Source organism: Buteo buteo, chromosome 26 (assembly GCF_964188355.1).
Source record: "Buteo buteo chromosome 26, bButBut1.hap1.1, whole genome shotgun sequence".
Taxonomy (NCBI): Eukaryota; Metazoa; Chordata; class Aves; order Accipitriformes; family Accipitridae; genus Buteo; species Buteo buteo.
The window spans coordinates 14,056,718-14,075,168 of record NC_134196.1 but is presented as its reverse complement, the minus strand read 5'-3'; the positions used below and the strand labels follow the sequence as shown (position 1 = coordinate 14,075,168).

Here is an 18,451-nt window from a genome sequence, read left to right as displayed (position 1 = left end):
AAGTGCAAGGGAACTTTTTCTGAGTAGGTGAAGTTCTGACTTCTTCACCTGCTAACCTTAAATTTGTCTCAGGTCATAACAAACTTCTTCATATCTGGATTTCTATCTTTGCAAACTTGGGAGGAAGAGGGAATATTTCATTGACTGGCTTCTGGCTTTAAAACCAAGAAAACAATGACTACTTGAATATTCAAAACGTGAAATGTGGTTGATGGATATAGATTAGTGGGTGAGAAAAGCCCAGAGGTGCACCTCTGCTACAGCCAGAGGTGCACAGTCTGTGATTCATCATTTACTCATTTGCTTATAGTATAATCATGTAATATATTTAGAATCTTTTAAAACATTTCTTGTAAAAAGTCTTTTTATCCTCCTTTTGCAGACATTTTTATGATAACCCGATCCAGCTTGTTGGAAAATCTGCTTTTCAACACTTACCAGAACTCAGAACTCTGTATGTTTACTTTCTTATTTTTCTTTATATATTGCAATATTAGAGTTATCCCACAACTTCCCTCACCACAGTTGTATTGAAATGATGTTTTTAAATTTTAGGACTTTAAATGGTGCTTCACAGATAACAGAGTTTCCTGATCTGACAGGGACTACAAGTCTGGAGAGTTTGTAAGTGCTGGTGAAGTATTTTTGCTTTGTTTTATTTTTTTGGATACTGACTTATTCTAAAGAATGTCCTAAAAAAAAAAAAAATATTTGTTTTGCAATCTTTAAAAACTAATCTTTTTTTTTTCTTTTTTTTTTTTTAACAAATACTTTCAACAGGACACTCACAGGAGCACAGATCACCTCTCTCCCCAAATCAGCTTGTGACCAGTTACCTAATCTCCAAGTGCTGTACGTTTCAGTAAGATTATTAACATCACATTAATGCAAGAAATTAATGGACAAATTAAATCATTATGATTTCAAAATTACCTAATTACTGCTATTTCTGTGTATCACATTACTTCTTAGGAATTCAGCTCAGGGAGCAGGCTCCCATGTTACTCAAGAAGTTCACAACCCACTTATCAGCCAGGATTTCCCATAGGTTGCTGAAAAAGATAATTATTTTGCATATTTTTAGGAAGGGGTAAAACAGTCTTTGATTTTTTAATAAACAACAGAACTACCTTATTTTCATTCATTCTGTCTCTCCTACAGTAGTCTGGGTTTTTTTTCCTCACTGAGGCAGATAATTCAGTGAAGTAAGTGGAAAATATAATGAAGGAGTGCAGTTTTGAGTCCTTGTTATGCTCCTCTTTTAGTTTCTTTTTCAACCAGACATAAGTAGCTGACTGACATTTTAATAGACTATTCCTTGGCATAGTTGGGGTATAGTTTTTATGCTAAATATCCAATATTATTTTAGCTTGGAAATTTCCTTGGAGTTTGCTTAATCACTAATGAAAGTAATCATCGTGTCCGCTTCTTTGAGAATGAGCCAACAGCACTTTCCTCTATGTATTACATCACTAGGAATGTATTCGGTATTAGTTCTCTGGCCAACATTGAAATAGCACTAATTATAACACATTATTTGAATACCAGCGTGGATGTCATGAACATTTCCAGAAAAAAATAAGTTTTAGTTGATAGACTCAATCTAATCATTTCCAAAACAATAAAAGACAGCATAATGGTCTGCTGAACCCCACAAGTTACTTGGAGACTGCGATCTTGGAGGGTCTTCCTGGCTCAGATACATGCACAAACACTACAAGCGCAAATGCTGCTTTGAAAGACAATTTATGCCTCCTACGTAGCCACCAATACTTCCAAGTGTGGATTAATGTACATGGAGGCTTCCTGAGTGTCTGTGCACCTGCAGTAAAGGTGTATGTGAGAACATGGTCCCAGCAGTCCTCAACAGACTACCCTCAGCACAGTTGGGTACGCACCTCAACACAGGAACCAAAATCACTTGCCATCTGCTGCTGCCAAGAGCCTCATGTGCTAACAAAGTGGGGAAAAATCCATAAAAATAAACAAGTAAAGTATTTCCTGGAGCTCTAACAGAAACTGGGGGGAGAAGGGTTTTGGTTTTGTTTGTTTGGGTTTTTTTCATGTGTGAAGAGGGAGTGTCAGTATGTACAAAATTCAAGCTGATAATATACTTTTAAGAAGACATAAGTCACAAATCTCTGGAAGACAGAACAGCCACGGTCCACCAGACATACCAAACATCTTTTACCTTGGCCTAAAAGCCTCCAGCTCACTTGAATACTCCTCTGTCATGTCTGATTTGAACCACAGAGTACCTGTGAAAAATACAAAAAGAGGCTGTAATCTTCCCTGCTGTAACAAAAATGTACATAAATTGATGGCAGCCTTTGTGCATAGTAAAAGCAGAGTAGAATACCTTAAAAACACACATGGTCATTACTTGCACCACTTCTACAAATACAGAATAATCTAAATGCCCCTGTTGGAATAGTAACAGTGAAAATAAAATTTTACCAAGGGAGTAAATGGGTGGAGATGAACCAGTTTTAAAGAATTTGAAACAGGAGTGAAAAGAGATTACTCTTTTATGTGATAATATTGATTAACTGTGGGAAAGGACATTTTTCCTAATTATATGCGTAAGCTTTTTTTCTATATTCTTTTCACTAGCAAATTTCCCATTCAGTTTTTCTTGAGCAACATGTATATACAGGATGAGACTGTTGGGGGGAGGGGGAGTGTTTGGTTCCTTTTTTTTTTCCCTCCAATTTCTGCAAATTGCCTGGGCTTGGTTTTGATTAGCTATATTATACTATAAATCAGTCCAGATGTTTCAGTTATTCTGTAATTTGTTGAGTTTTGGCTCAAGTCTTTTTAAGTTTTTTTTTTCCCCCATGTAGTGATTGATTTCAAAGTTATTTCCAATATTTTTTTAACCATTTCCCCCAGTTATAAGATACAACAGTCTAAGGACCAGAGGCAATAGTGCTTAATTAAAAGTGTAGAATGGAAAGCTGATTACAGTCCATTGTGATTATTACCAGAAAAATACAGGATCTTCTCTGAATGAGTATATATATTTAGTAGGTTATTTTAAATGGTTTAAATACTGTTAGAATTTAAACACGATGAATATGAAGTCTGTGATGTAAATCCAATATTCCCTATGAGCAGATGGCCAATATCGTTACTGTAAAACATTCAGCAGAAGTCTACACTTCAGGCAGGAAATCTTCAGACAATGCAAGGAATTTGCAAATGTAGGATATGGAGTTAATACATTTTGCCTTTTCCCCTCCTCTGTCCTCCTCAGTTTGAAATCAAAATCTGACAGATGAGAGATGATAAGTGAATTTGCACATTTCTGTTCTTCTGTGAGTGTGGATAAAAGCAAGTTGTTTTAAATTGAGTGTGAAGGCAGACAATGAAAGATCTTTTAACATCACTTTGATGTTCATCTTTTCTTTTCTTGTGTATTACAGGGATCTGTCTTATAATCTGCTGGAAGATTTACCGTGTTTTACTGCATGTAGAAAACTCCAAAAAATGTAAGCATCAAACTACCCTAAAAAGCCTAAAAAGAAGTATCTATATATAAATGTGTTTAAGCATCATTACCTTGGTTATTGCTGGCTGATTTGACATATCCCAAATACATACCCTTACAGTATATTGAAGTGGATCATAAACACAAACTAAAACACCCTGAAGTGTCCTCCAAGTGCCTTTGAAACTGAGGAGATTCTTATTGCTATTTCAGTGACTTGCATCACAATGAAATCGGTGAAATCAAAGCAGACACGTTTCAGCAGCTGGCTGCTCTTCGGTCTCTGTGAGTACAGCCCTAACAGCCATTCACCCAGGTTCTTAAAAACATGGGGTATATACTGTCTGCTCGCTATATGCCCCAAATCATCCTTGTTTCTGTTTTTCCTCACTTTGATCTTTCACCCATTAGGTCATAACTGTGAAAGGAGAACAAACATTGTGAAGGTTAGCATCTGCAGCAATGAATTCAAAGATGTATACTTGTAGCTATAAAAGCTGTTACTTCTAAATGTTTCTGATGGAGATGGAGAGAGATACTGAGCCAGAGCTGATATCTCTTGGCAGGTTCACGTAATAATCAGCTCTAGATAGCATGAAATCTTTTTATAGAGAACAGTGTCTTAAGAAATAGAGTCCAGTCATGTGCGGGTTTCTAGTTTGCACACAGACACATGTCCTAGCAGAGTAATTTTGTCTAGAAATTACTCGTTGTTCTAAGTTTTTGCATGATCAAACCCATACATTTTTTTGAGTTGCTTTCAGTCTCTTTGATTTTTCAGGGGCACTGAAGATTGAGATTAAGTTAAGCCTATGGACAATGGATTTGCTGTTCTTAGTCACATCATGAGGACCTCTTAGAAGTAGTCTGTATACCCCACCCTTCTTTCTGCTGCCTTAGGAAGCAGACTGAAAATAACTGCCTTAGACTGTAGAAGGCATTAAGACTTTTTAAGAAAGTTGTCAGTTTAATAACTAACACCATTAACTGACGAACATAATTTAAAAATGGAAAAAAGATTTTGCACTATGAGATATTCAGAAGTTTATTGAAAATATTTGCATGTAATTAATACCTTTTTTATATTTAGGCCTCCTAATCAAGGGTATGAAAACTTCCATATTCATTCAGTGGGTATGTAATTTTTCACTCATTTTCTTGTAGGGATTTAGCTTGGAACAAAATTAAAATTATTCACCCCAATGCCTTCTCCTCTTTACCATCTCTGATCAAACTGTAAGTATTTGTATATCTTTTACATTTAAATTTTCACATTTTTCTTGCAAGAGCATATAAAAATTTAATAACTTGGTGCCCCAGCAGAAATTGAGGCTTTCTCTATTCTAACTTTCTGGTCAGTTGAATCCATATCTAAATGCCTACTTTCTTGTACTTCACCAATTCCCATAGGTATTATGGCAAAGCTGCATATAACACTGCGTAAGCAGAGTGATTTGGGGTCCACAAAGAATATCAGTGCCTTTCTTCATTCAATTTGTTAGCAGTTTAGTCTCTTGTAGCAGTGGGGAATATTTCCTGTTAGTTGTGTTTCAGGACTAAGGAATTGGATTACAAATTAAATAAGAAACATTTTCCAGTAAGCATCTTTATTTCATCATTCCTCATTTGATAGAATAGTTTTTTTCTTTAGTAAGTGCAGCCAGAGCAGTTAGTGGTCAAAACATCAGCAGCCAATTTTGCAGGCCTTGTTCACAAGCACTTCTCAGTCCTTACTAACTTTTTCCTGCTTCCCACTGTCATTGTAATGCCTCTTTAAGGTGAATCCCTGAGGCATTGGGAGTATGGGGAAGACATGAAAAAAAATTCCTCTGGAGTCATCCTGCTGCATGGTTGTCACAAACATACATTGCTGGGCATTTGCTCATGGATAATCCAGCAGCTGCTGGGAAACGTAAATTTGGAAAGGGGTATTAATTTCTGTCGATGTGCAAAGCCACCCCTCTGAATGGTGCACTGAAAAACGTCCATAAAGACAATACTGTCTGTGACGTCCCTTTTGGGGCCCTCCTCAGAACTTTCCTACTTTGTGAGGTGAGCAATAAATTGTAGCTTTGGTCAATGGCATAGAACAGTCAGAGAGGGTTAAAGAAAAAAGCCCTTTAACACACGCACAGTAACACAGTGTGCCAGTGTTTCCTGAAGTGCTAGTCTCTAACCCTGGTCTGACCACCCTGAAGTCAGTGGTCATTCTTACCATTGCAGTAGGACCAGAATTTCACCTTCGGTATTTAAGTACGTTGTGATCAAGAGGACACACACACTAAACCAGATAGGTGGAAGACCAGCCTATCAACATACCTTATTTTATGTCTAGCCCTTAGATTTCAGTAGATAGTGCAAGAGACAGGTACTTTGCTCTTCACCCTTGGGCATAAAAGCATTTCAGCAGCATCAGACTCCCCTTCTTCCTCCTTCTTGACTGTTGACCATCTTAAGTATTGCAGTGTAGATAATTGTGAAGAGGACTGAAAAGGCTCTATTTATTAATAGCTATAATATTGATTCTGTTCCCATAGAATAAATGGGAGAGGGAGAAATAGAGAACAGAATACCTCTGGACTTCCCCCTCTTTGATTACTTTACCATATCTCCTTGATCACTGTCACTTTTTCATTCACCTGTTTTACTTTTCCCACATTACGTATCCATGTTCATCTGCATTGTCTTCCCTCAGCTCCTTGGACAAACCTCAGCTTAGAACTGTCACCTGCATCTGCTCCAGCCCAGACCCATCCTACCCTGAAACACATGTCTTCCCCATACACCTGACCGGCTCCCTGGGGAGCTTTCAGGGCAGCCGTGCCCTCTAGCATCCCACTGAATCTTTTAAACTACAGGAAGCTGTTCTGGTCCTGGCTCCCTTTAATTCAGACAAACTAATGAACAGATTTTAAATTAATTTGCTAGTCTCAAAACTGGCACGATGAGTGTTCGGAATCAAAATTTGGCAACAGACTTGGCTAACTACTAGATATTACTGTTAGCTTTCTGCTAGACACATAGGTGCATATTTCTGAGCAGTGCTGCAGCTTTGCTCTGCTGACTGGGGCCTCTGTTTAATGTAGTCATTTTTGATTGAGTTAGAAAAGTCTAACCTGTTTTTCCAAAGTGACACTTCTAGTGCTGAAGAAAAAAAATGAAAACCCATAAGCTGATTTTTATTTGCTGTTATGCAGGGATGTGTCATCCAACCTTTTGTCCTCTTTTCCTGTGACGGGGCTACATGGTTTAACTCATTTAAAATTAACAGGAAATCATGCCCTACAAAGTTTGATATCATCTGAAAATTTTCCAGAGCTCAAGTGAGTATATCATTAAAACTAATAAGCCACATTTGTGTTCATGTGCAATGGAAGGTGTGTCAGTGTGTAACGCATGTTACTTCGTATTGTCAGTCTTTGATCTGTGCTGTTAAAACTAAAGCAAATATGATAAAAATGATAGACTTCTTTTATTATGCTCACTTTTAACTGAAGAAACTATGAAGGGTTTTGAAATATTAACCCAAGTACTTGCTTAATACAAGCCACATCTGCTTCCTGGTGATATGTTTCAAAAGCTGTTAAAACAATACTGCTAGCAGCTTAGTGATATGTCCTTCTTCTACTGGACTGTGCTTACAGAACTTCCATTATATTTAATGAGAACACAGCAAATATCAAGGGAAGAATATACTCCTGAAGCTCCAAAATATTTGACCTCTTTTGTTTGAACATGGTTTTTTCTGTAATCTTTTGATTAAGATTCAGGTAATTCTTTGTCATTATTACTAAAACATTTTGATGCTAGTAATTTTTTGCTGGATGCTCTGTGATACAAGAAGGAAATGTTCTCTAGAGATCATTTGCAGCTCTGCCAGTCACTGGATAACCATAGAGAAATCACAGTAAAGAGAGTTTTGCCTCTGACTTCAGGGTATTTGGGAGTGTCCTCTAAATCTCCCTTGATTTTTATATTTTAATTAGAGGATGCCAAGTGCAACATACATTTTTTCCATGTTTTACTGTAAAAGGTTTGATATCATAACATTTGAAACAATTAAACAGTGTGCACATTGTTACAGAATCACAGAATGGTTGAGGTTGGAAGGGACCTCTGGAGGTCATCTTGTCCAACCCCTCCTGCTCAAGCAGGGTCACCTGGAGCCAGTTGCCCAGGGCTGCCTCCAGACAGCTTTTGAATATCTCCAAGGATGGAGACTCCATCCTCATGTCTTCACTAGATTTGCCTTTTGCACTGGAAAAGTCCTATGAGTCTTAGCAGGCAGACAACTCAAGGAGATGTTGCCACTAATGAAAAGGACTGGAGTATTTGGAGTTCTCAGTAAGGGAGTCATGAGTAGAAGTGCAGAGCTGATAAAACCTCTGCATACAGCACTGGAGGGCTCCACACTGGAACACTTCTATGATGGCGTGTTAATATAAGCTCAGAGAAGAGCTGCAAAAAAATGGTTCCAAGGTTAGGAAACAATGCCTTAAAAGTCTTAATAAACCCAATATTTGTAGTTTGTCACAGAGGAGATTGGGCAGTGACTTCATCACAGTGTGTGAAACTACTTTATAACATAAGCATTCAAAGTACGAGAGGCTTTATGCCCCTCTTACACTAGAGACCTCGAGACGGGTCTCAGAGGTCAAGAAGCAAGTGCCATAAGAAAACATGAATGGCTGAGGTTGAGCTTCGGCCATAGTTTTTCTTCTCTCACTGACTGTCCACATGTTGAGGCAGGTGACAATTCTAAAATACCTGAAGGTTCTTTAAAAGAATATAAACACAAGAAAATGGATTACTGCAACCTAGCAAATATATAGTGATGTATATACCATGGCCTAGAGGCATAAGAGGTGCTGTAGTAGTCCTAGAATAATCCACTATTCAACTGAAATATGTACAACTAAGATTTTTTATTTCTTTTATCAAAATTGTACTTTATATGATTTTTCCACCAGTAAAATTATGTACATTGCTCATATGCAACTACAGTGTATTTAGTCTGGGTAAGTAGTTAACAAGGATGTGTCAGGCAGTAGCTTAAGTCTTAAAAAAAGGGATAAAAAGAATGTTTATCGTATCTAGAGTTGATTCACATCTGTAAGAACAAATTACATCCAGTTGGGAGAAAATGGGGTAAAATCCTGAGTTGGAGTCTGCAGGACTTTTACTGTAAATCAAAATAAGGCCAGGACCTCACACAGGGTCACTGCACAGACAATGCATGAAGAACCAAACTTGAACAGAGATCTAAAACAAAATGAAATTTCAACCTTTGCAATTGTTGGAACTAGACACTGGTTACAACATTAAAGACAAATTCCTGTATAAAAGCTTCCTCCTCATCTAAATGGGTCATTGCTGTTCAATACACAGACACATCAAAGAGCTGAGCATCCTCTGCCCCACCTTCAGCAATGCAGGAGAACGCTCTACAGCGCCGAGCCCAACCTGCTATGGCAAGCTTTGAGGAAGTAAAGTCAGGCTGCCAGCCACTCCTTCCTTATTTGTCTGATGCTTTGATTCAGCTCTGTAAAGAACTCAGTGATTTGCTCCATTCATCATAACTGAGCCTTCCCATTCACCATCAACCCCACACCTTTGTGAGGTGGAAAATGACCTTTTGTTCTCTGCTGCTTAGTCTAAAAACAGGAAAAAAGAGGCATTCCTTGCTGCAGGAAAAAATTATCAGGGATACAGATATCATCAGTAAGATAAGCAGTATATAAAAATAAATTCAGCCAGTGTTTCTAAAAGAGTTTAATTTGACAAAGTCCAAATCTAATCTCCCATATCAAATAAGCACCAGCCATAAAAAGGACTGCTTCCAGCACTGTGTGGCTGAGAGTTGCTTCCCTTTTATTTTGTTGTTGTTGTTGTTGTTCTTGTTAAATGTAGCTTTTGCAAGAACGAACTTCCTCTGTCACCAAGAAAAACTGATACTAATTTCTCTGCATTGGAAAGTACGTTTTGTCCTCTGTGTTCTGGGTCCCAGTCATTCTGTGCAATTATGCTTTGCACACAGATTCAGAAGCATTCACCAATTTGAGGCCTATATGTTTATCCTACTAATTAAGGGGGAAAAAAACCCCAAACTGTTCAGGTTTAAGAAAGGATGCTAGAAAAACCTACAGAGAGGATAAGAAATGGGAGTCTTGGTCTTTAAAGATAATTTAAAAGCAGTGGGGTTTTTTGGCTACTTCATCGAAGTAGTGGACCAGCACAATGTAAGAGGTCCACATTCCCAGTGTATGACAGGCCAGCAGGCTGGTAGAAGCGCAACAGCGTCTGGAAATCTGTCATTATTAAGCACAAAGAGCTGTTTGAATAACCAGAGAATACATTTCTTTTAGTCCCTTGAGCCTAAAATATCCACTAGCTGTTCATTTCCCCAGCTGTATCAATGTCTTCTAAAAGGTCTGACGCCACAAGTTGCAGTGATCACCTTGCAGAACTGTCAGTGTTTCTTTTAATAAGGGTTTTTGTTGTTGTTTGTGGGGAATTATTCCAGAAAAGGGGCATTTCTAGTTGGGGATTGGGATTGGTTTTAGTCCAGGTGACTAGCTATGGGTTACTGTGGTAATCTATAGGTTTAATAATAGTTTATTTAAGAAGGGCTTCAGGGAAATGTGTTCAGAAATGTTTAATGGAGATAATGTCCTTATTTTAAAAGATGGCATGCACAGAAATGAGTTAGAAATTAAATATTTAGATCTGCTGGCATGAGATTCCATGATAGTTAGATCTTGGTTATCTTGAACATTTATTGGAGTACCTCAAAAATATCTTATGTAGCTTTTTGTATTGGGTACAAGGGAAGAGATTATTGTTGCTAATTCCCAACAGAAATGTAAGTATATAGAATCTAAATGCCCCAGAATGCACTAATTTAAAAATCACTTCAGAGCTTAGGGTTCCATTTGTTCCCATTTGTACCAAGCTTTTGGCTAGTGCACAAGTCTAAGCCCTGTTGGCACTGAGCCCGATTCAGACTGATTTCTTTGCAGATTTCCCAGGGGGTTAGAGGTTCCTTGGAATGCTCATTACGTTCATTTACATGATTAACCTGTTGAAAGTAATCTGATAGGAGGATCTAGTTCTATTTTATTCCTTTTAAGTGAAGTCAGAATAACTTCTAATCACCTCTTTATCTTTGAATTTTTTGGTTTATCGGGCTTTTGGAATTAAGGTGAGTTGTTAAGTTTTATTAGGTACTGTTGGTGAACTGTGCAAATTAACTATCTCTGCTTCCAAAGCATAAAATATATCTAAGAATAGAAGAAGTAGTCTATAGAACTTGAACGTATGTAGTTTTTCCATGCTACCCCAGAATTTTCACATCCCCAAAGGAATTAAATTCAAAACATACTAGAAATGAGCAATTTTCTGACGAAAGAAACCCTCAAAATCATTGAAACTCACTGACCTATACTCAGTTATGTGTTAGGAATACCAGTGATCTTAAGAGTTAGGAATGAGCATCTGGTGTCCTGCAATGACCATGCTCGTTTCTAAGATAATTAATAAAGTAAAAGCTTTTTCTCACTGACATCTGTTCTCACACACAGTGCCTTTCTGATTCATTCACCTTTTGGTTTAGAACACTGCTTTCTTGATCTGTGCACAAAAGACAATCTCCTTTTTGCCATCTTACTGTGAAAAGAGTTGGATGTAGAAAGAGGTGGGTAAAGTTTGAATTCCAAAAGATCTCATTCTCCCCAAGCTGGAGAAATTCCATTTGGGAAGTGATATTTTGGGTTTGCTTGTTAGGTAGGTAGATGCAGTTGTGATCTTTGGATCTGCTTTTTTAAAGGAAACCATTAAGAAAGTAACATGGAGAAACTGTTGAGGTACACTGTAAAATCATTCAAAATCATAAAACAGAAATACAACTCTAAGAGTAACATTCACTCACTGGCAAGGGACATATCTCCCACCTCCATATCTCCCATGAAAATGCATAAGAAAACTTCATTGTGCCTTTACTAAAATTAGCCTAGAAAACATATGCATTTCTGGTGTGGAATTTCATCTGTGAGTCCTCATTGTGTATTATCAAGACTGATTTTTACCCATAGATACTTTTACTTTCAGACATGTTATTTAAACAAGTTCCTTTATGCTAACAGAAGAGGAGCAGTACAATCCAGTAACTCTGGTGCTAAACGAGTATCATGGCATGCTTCCTTATTCTTCTACAGGGTCATGGAAATGCCTTATGCTTATCAGTGCTGTGCCTTTGGAGCTTGTGAGAGCCACTACAAAATCTCCAGCCAGTGGAACAAAGATGAGAATAGCAGCATTGATGATTTTCACAGGAAGGATGCTGGTTTATTACAAATTCAAGGTAATTGTCATCTTTGGCTCTTAAATCTACCTGAAGGCTAGTGAGCAGCCTGTGATGTTAAGCAAATCCAATATTCTTTTACAATCACAGAGGCAGCCTCTCCCTCTCTCTCACCTGATAATATGTTATTCAAACAATCCTATGCTTAGCAAAATCATTTTTTCAGGTCTGCCTCTCAAAAATCTCACTCACTCATCTTTCCATCCAAATAATAACTATAATAATGTGGTAAGTGAATTCTTCCCTTTATGTGAGAGACAGGGAAGTGGTGCTAGTACGTAAGCCCATACAAGGGCAGGCCAACAAAGATCTAGTTTCTTGCCAGCTTTGGAAGTAGCAACACATCCTTGGCTCTCCTGCTGTCCACACGCTTCAGGATGAGTCACAGAGCTTATGTGGCTACTTTGGCGTAGCTGCTGATATTTTTTCCTGGCACTTCCTGGGTACCAGAGAGTGCATCTGCTCTCCAGGACGTAAAACTACTGTATTTTTCTTCCCCTTCAGCACAGGGTCTGTTACTTGACCTGTTACGTAGGTGCACACATATATTTTATACCATCCTACTGCTTTCTGTGCTATCTCCACTCCTGCAAACCAGTAAGTCTCAGAGTTCAGGGCTAGCGCCAGCAAGAATAGGGCCAAGAATACATGGTAGAGCAATGACATAAGAAACACAGAAAAACTTGGGTTAATTCTTAGTAGCCTGGCACAACAGCAGAATTCATATTTTAAACTCCTCCCTAGGCAGTCATCACACTGCAAATTAGGTAATAAAGAATGTACCTGTAAGTGATTATTTTCAGAGAAGCGATGGTGCCAACTTTTTAAATAATCCTGAGTACAGTAATTCAAAACCAAGTAGGCAAATGTCTGCTTCTGCTCACAGTTTGGCAGGCAAAGGGACAAGACCAGGCCTTAAATACCACAGACATTTTTGCAATTTGTACTAAAAGAAGTTTTCCTGAAAATTGCAGTGTCAAATCTGGGTATTTTCTCCACCACAGATGAGCGTGACTTTGAAGATTTTTTTCTTGACTTTGAAGAAGATTTGAAAGCTCATCATTCAGTGCAATGCTCACCTTCTCCAGGTATGAAACTGCCAGACAGATAGGAAACCAAGCACAGCATTACCAGATATTCTAGATGCAGAACAAACTCTGAGTCTGATATTAGGACAGCAAACATTATTGTGATGTTTCACAATAATTTGATGAGAATAATACAAATACATTGCACAATAATATAGAATTTTGCATTGAAGTCCAGAAAACTATACAGCTACTAAATTTATCTATGAGCATAACAGAAGTTTTACCCAGTCCTCAAGCAGATCCTCACTCTGGGCCCCTTTTCACAGGAATTGATCCCCTTATCAAGGGAAGGAGAGAGCAAAGACTGTTCTACTGAGACACAGATGATAAAGGGGAGCAGAATCTTTGCTCGCTCAGTCTTTTGCAAAGCTAAAGTAATTCTTCTGAACTTCACTGCGTTATTCTACACTTGAGCTTCTTGAACAACACACAGTTTCATTCAATGTCTAGGAAATACCAAACACTACTGTATTGATGTACACAGTCCATCACAAAGTACCCCCAGCACTGTCATTTTCTTTATAGAATAGCACATCCCTGGCTTCGCAGTGTGGCAGAAAGGAAAAAGAAATACATTGATTGAATTGCATAGCTACAGGCCACCAATTCCACTGAACGTTTCCTTTAAGGCAAGGAAAGAAACATGTCTTTGGAAGGTCACTTCTGGCTTTAACAGCTGTGGTCATAAGTCTTGCTTGCTTGATTCAGCAAACATTTACCGTAGCTGTTCTTGTCTTGTGAAACATGAACAAAAAAAACCCAAGTGACAACTAGTACTTCAGCATTCATTCCAAGCCAAGATTCTTGTTTGTAACAGCAAATAATAATAAATTTTTATTACTTAGTTTAAAATTTATGTTAAAAAGTTATGTAAAGAGGAATAGAAAAGGCAGGAAGCCAAAGAATTTAGAACCATTTGACCATCACATATTCTCCTGTGGCCTTAATATAACTGCTGAGTTCACAAAAACGTCACTGTCTTCAAGGTAAGTTATCACCAGACCCAAGAGCAAATCCAGCTTCCATGCTGATCTTTCAAAGGGTATCTTAGAAGAACTTGCCAACTGACGCAATAGATGCTTATGCCTACTTGATGGCAACAGCTGTAGTCATATGAGTGCATCTCAGCTGTGGGGTTTGTGTCTTCATGGAGAAGCACAGACCATTGTGAAGGACTTGCTTTGGGAGAGCATAGCTGGCTCATACCAAGATAAATACTGTTTCTCAGACTGCAGAGCATTCAGCTTCAACCGCACAGCATATGTACCTCAATTTGATGAGACTACACAGCAGGCTTCAGTCATAATGACCTGACTTCAGCCACAGGTCATCAGAAGCCCCACCAAAAAGGCAGCACTTCCAAATGCAAAGACAGCCTCAATTTTCTTGGACTGTGTAATGACATGTTATAAGGTAGGCAAAGTGCATCTGTCCATATCCATTACATCGCACTTCACAAGGACTCATTAGCAACCTGTCCTAGTTTAGTGAGAGGTATCTTTTTTAGCTTTTTGCACACACTGACAAACATCACAGCATTTCTTGAAACAACAGACTGGACGTTCACATTTCACTTGTACTGCTAGGTGCAAAAAGAAACCCATAGACTATTCAGGTGGAGGGACAAAGACTCATGTGCACCAGTAATGAAACATGCATCGTGCATTCAGCAGCATGTTACCAAGGTCTCGGATTACTCCAAAGGAAGAGCAAATTTCTAGCTCCCTTTTTGGACTGAAATTCACTGCTTGGCTATGCTGAGAACCTGCAAGAAGCATGAAATGTAATGTTTTAGAAAGCGCAAAATTACTTTTTAGTTTACATGGGTTTCCCTTGCCATTTTTATTTTGTCATTTCAGGTCCCTTCAAACCATGTGACCATCTGTTTGGTAGCTGGCTGATCAGAATTGGAGTGTGGACCGTAGTGGGTTTGACCTTTATTTGCAATGCACTGGTGTCCGCTACAGTTTTCAGATCTCTATTGTATATGTCCTCCATAAAACTTTTGATTGGTTTAATCGCTATTGTAAATGCCTTGATGGGTCTGGCTAGTGGAGTACTGGCCAGCGTGGATGCCTCAACTTTTGGTAGCTTTGCTCAGTACGGAGCACGGTGGGAAAGTGGAATTGGTTGCCAAATAACTGGCCTTCTCTCCATTTTTGCTTCAGAGGCTTCCATTTTCCTCCTTACCCTAGCTGCACTTGAACGTGCATTCTCTGTAAAGCATGCTACAAAATTTGAAACAAAATCCTCCATTGCCAGTGTAAAAATTGCCATTTTCTTTTGCTTTATGTTGGCACTAATCATTGCAGTGGTACCACTCCTTACTGGGAGTGAGTATGGGGTTTCTCCGCTTTGTTTACCACTACCATTTGGAGAACCCAGTGCTATGGGCTACATGGTAGCACTGGTATTGCTGAACTCCCTTTGTTTTCTGGTAATGACTATTGCTTATACAAAGCTCTACTGTAGTTTAGAAAAGGGAGAACTAGACAACATTTGGGATTGCTCTATGGTCAAACATATAGCCTTGCTACTTTTTACTAATTGCATTCTTTATTGCCCTGTGGCCTTCTTATCTTTTTCCTCCTTACTAAACCTCACTTTTATCAGCCCAGAAGTGATTAAGTCAATACTGCTAGTGATTGTCCCACTGCCTGCATGTCTAAATCCACTCCTTTATATACTTTTCAATCCACACTTTAAGGAGGACTTGGGAAGTCTGCGAAAGCAAACTTTGTTATGGAGGAGATCAAAACATGCTAGTCTGATCTCTGTGAATTCAGAAGACATAGAAAAACAGTCTTGTGACTCAACACAAGCATTGGTAACGTTCACAAGTGCCAGCATATCATATGATATGCCTACCAGCAATTCACTAATGCCATCATCTTATCAAATGACAGAAAGCTGCAATCTTTCATCAGTTGCATTTGTTCCATGTCGCTAGTTTCAGTGGCAGTACAGAAAATACCTATGTTTACAAAATTTTTAATCCCGAAAGTAAGTATGGATGGGTGCATACAAACTAGAGAGTGCCTCTGAGTTATTGTTGCACACATCAGAAAACAATGACAAAACTTGCAGCAGGCTGAAGATCCAATATTTGAGCCTTCTCAGCCTACTTCCAAAATGCTGGGATGAAGAGAGAAACTGAAAGCTGCTGCATTTTGTGCAGTTGTATCAGCTGCTCCCTTTTAAAGTAGCACTACTCAGAAAGGGCTTCAGTTGGCCAAGAGCAAAAATAGCCTGTTAAATTGTTTTCTGAGCACCACCTGATACAGTTTGTTTTCAGGGTTTGGGGGTTTTTTTCCTGTTTACTGTAATTTGGTTTTAATAATAGTTTTTCAGTACCATGATTGTTTTTATAAGCATCTGTGTATGGTCGTCATTCAGCAAGGTATCTAAATGGAGGAGTAATCCTGTTCAAGTCCTAAAGGTTTCTGCAGAATAGACTTTGGTGAAGTTCCATGTTTGATAAAGCTGATTTAATAGTTTAACGGGCATTGGGTTTGTTTTTTAGAAGTCATCTGACTTGACAAAGCATTTTTAATTGTCAGCTAAACCTACAAAATTAACATGGTGTGAAAGAAGTTAATCAAGATCCTGTCAAGCGCTTAAAATGTAATTGTAAATGGCAAGCCATTGTCACATGGGTATTTTTCTAGTGAGATTCTGCACGGTTTGGTCCTGAATTGCTACCATGCCAGTAGAATTACTCCCAGAATTACTGCTGATAAAATTGGCAGATGACTCATAGAATTTGAAGGTGGAAAATACTGCATAGAAAGTCATCAATACAAAAAGACTGGCATGCTGAGGGCAATTAAAGGACACCAAAGGCACTCACATAGAAACATGCATTTAAGGTAATTTGTCTAGGAACAAAAACTGTAGTCCTTCTCATGGCATGATCTGTGTCCTATGAAACAGTGATTCTAGAAAGCTTCTAGTTCATGGTCACTAGTCAGTCAAAGATTTAGAGGCCACTGTGTCCTTCTGGGTAAGGATAGCCAATATCCTTAGCCAAGGCAATGTCAAGTAAGAGTGAAGAGGTTGTATGATCTGTGTTCTTAGTGCTGATGGAAGCACTACTGGGATAATTCAAACAGTTCTTGCATTCACATGCTGTAAAGAGCATTGTGAAATTTAAGAGGATATGAATATCATAAATTTAAAGCAGATTTGATTAGAGTTTGTAAGTAGCTACTTCTGGGAAACAGAAGTTTGAGAGCAGAGAGCTACTCATTCAAGAGGAGAAGAATCTGGTAAGATCGACTGGAAGTTGACATTAGGGATATGCAGAATAGAAATAAAGGTGCAAATTGTTGACAGTGATGGTCATTAGCTAGTGGAACTATCTGTCACCAAAAATCTCTAAATTCAAATTGGATATATTGCAAAAAAATTTATTGGAGCAGCTGTTGGAATTCAAGGACTTCTGATGGCTTTAGTTTAGGAAAAGGTTAGATTAGATTAACACAGAGTTTCTCTCTGGCTTTAAATCTGTTAATACTTTGCTGAATCAAGGCATCTATGTTTACACATCAGAAGCATCCCAGTAAGAGAGAATAGACTTCAGGTCTTTGCCAAGTCTACTGTCAAAATATCTCGGACAACAGAGCCACCTTCACTTCCCTAGAATATCAGTCTTTGACCCTGGCCAAGCCATCAGCGGATATTCCAGTATTCTTTTCTCAGAGCTGGCACCTTTTGCTCGAGTGAGCTGATCATTTAAGACACGAAAGTGCACAAATTTACTTTTTTTTTATTGTTAAAAATAGCTCCCTGAGGAGTAACATTTAATAGCCCAGTACTCACTGCTCAGTTAATGGCCACTCAACCTCCAGGTGAACGAGACTAATTTTTGAACATTACCAAGGTTAGGCTAGCCCAGTAATTAAGGTAATCAGTTACAGATGATCTCTGTTGTTCATCTGTTACTGTACATAAAACTTCCTGGGACTCAAAGGATGTATTTTCACAATGAAGAATTTGTTGCCAATGATGGATATGCCTTGATTTTCCTGTCCATTCACACTGGCATATTTTTAGTTTTGCAGTTACAGATGGCATCAGTTGACTTTGGCTGACATGTTCATCCTTCAGGAAAAAAAATGAACCAATGCTGAAATTATGTATGATAAAGTCAGCTGAGTACTTATCTTAATCCTTTATCTCTTGTGGCTTTTGAAGCAGTGCAGCATACAGCTGGAGAACGATGCCTGAAACCACTTTGGATTAAACAGAGGATCAGTCAACCATTGCACAATACCTATTACCGTGTTTACTTAGCTTTAATTTAACTGGGGTCCATCTGTGCTGCACTGCTTAATGTCAGTGAAATTCCTTTCAGCTCGCTATATTTAAGAAGTTTGTAAAGTGATTTGAGAAGCAAAATAATGTTATAATTCTAAAGACTAGTTAAAGAAAGCTTCTTTTATCAGAACTTTTTTAGCTTGCAGAAAGTCCTAAAGGCTTTGTGTCTTATTTTTATAAGCATGTTTGAAA

The 18,451-nt window shown here is 38.3% G+C and overlaps 1 protein-coding gene across 2 annotated transcripts in view; it reads left to right on the top strand.

Moving 5' to 3' along the window:
* Positions 1-17,899, top strand: part of LGR5 (leucine rich repeat containing G protein-coupled receptor 5) — a 93,681-nt gene extending 75,782 nt beyond the window's left edge. For both annotated transcript variants that reach the window (XM_075057879.1, XM_075057878.1), the window contains 10 exons: positions 383-454; positions 556-624; positions 781-852; positions 3,426-3,491; positions 3,704-3,775; positions 4,655-4,726; positions 6,688-6,813; positions 11,704-11,849; positions 12,854-12,937; positions 14,800-17,899. In XM_075057879.1, the coding sequence (XP_074913980.1) occupies positions 383-454; positions 556-624; positions 781-852; positions 3,426-3,491; positions 3,704-3,775; positions 4,655-4,726; positions 6,688-6,813; positions 11,704-11,849; positions 12,854-12,937; positions 14,800-15,890 (1,870 nt within the window). In that variant the 3' untranslated portion in view covers positions 15,891-17,899. The remainder of the gene's footprint in view (positions 1-382; positions 455-555; positions 625-780; positions 853-3,425; positions 3,492-3,703; positions 3,776-4,654; positions 4,727-6,687; positions 6,814-11,703; positions 11,850-12,853; positions 12,938-14,799) is intronic.
* Positions 17,900-18,451: the final 552 nt, after the last annotated feature.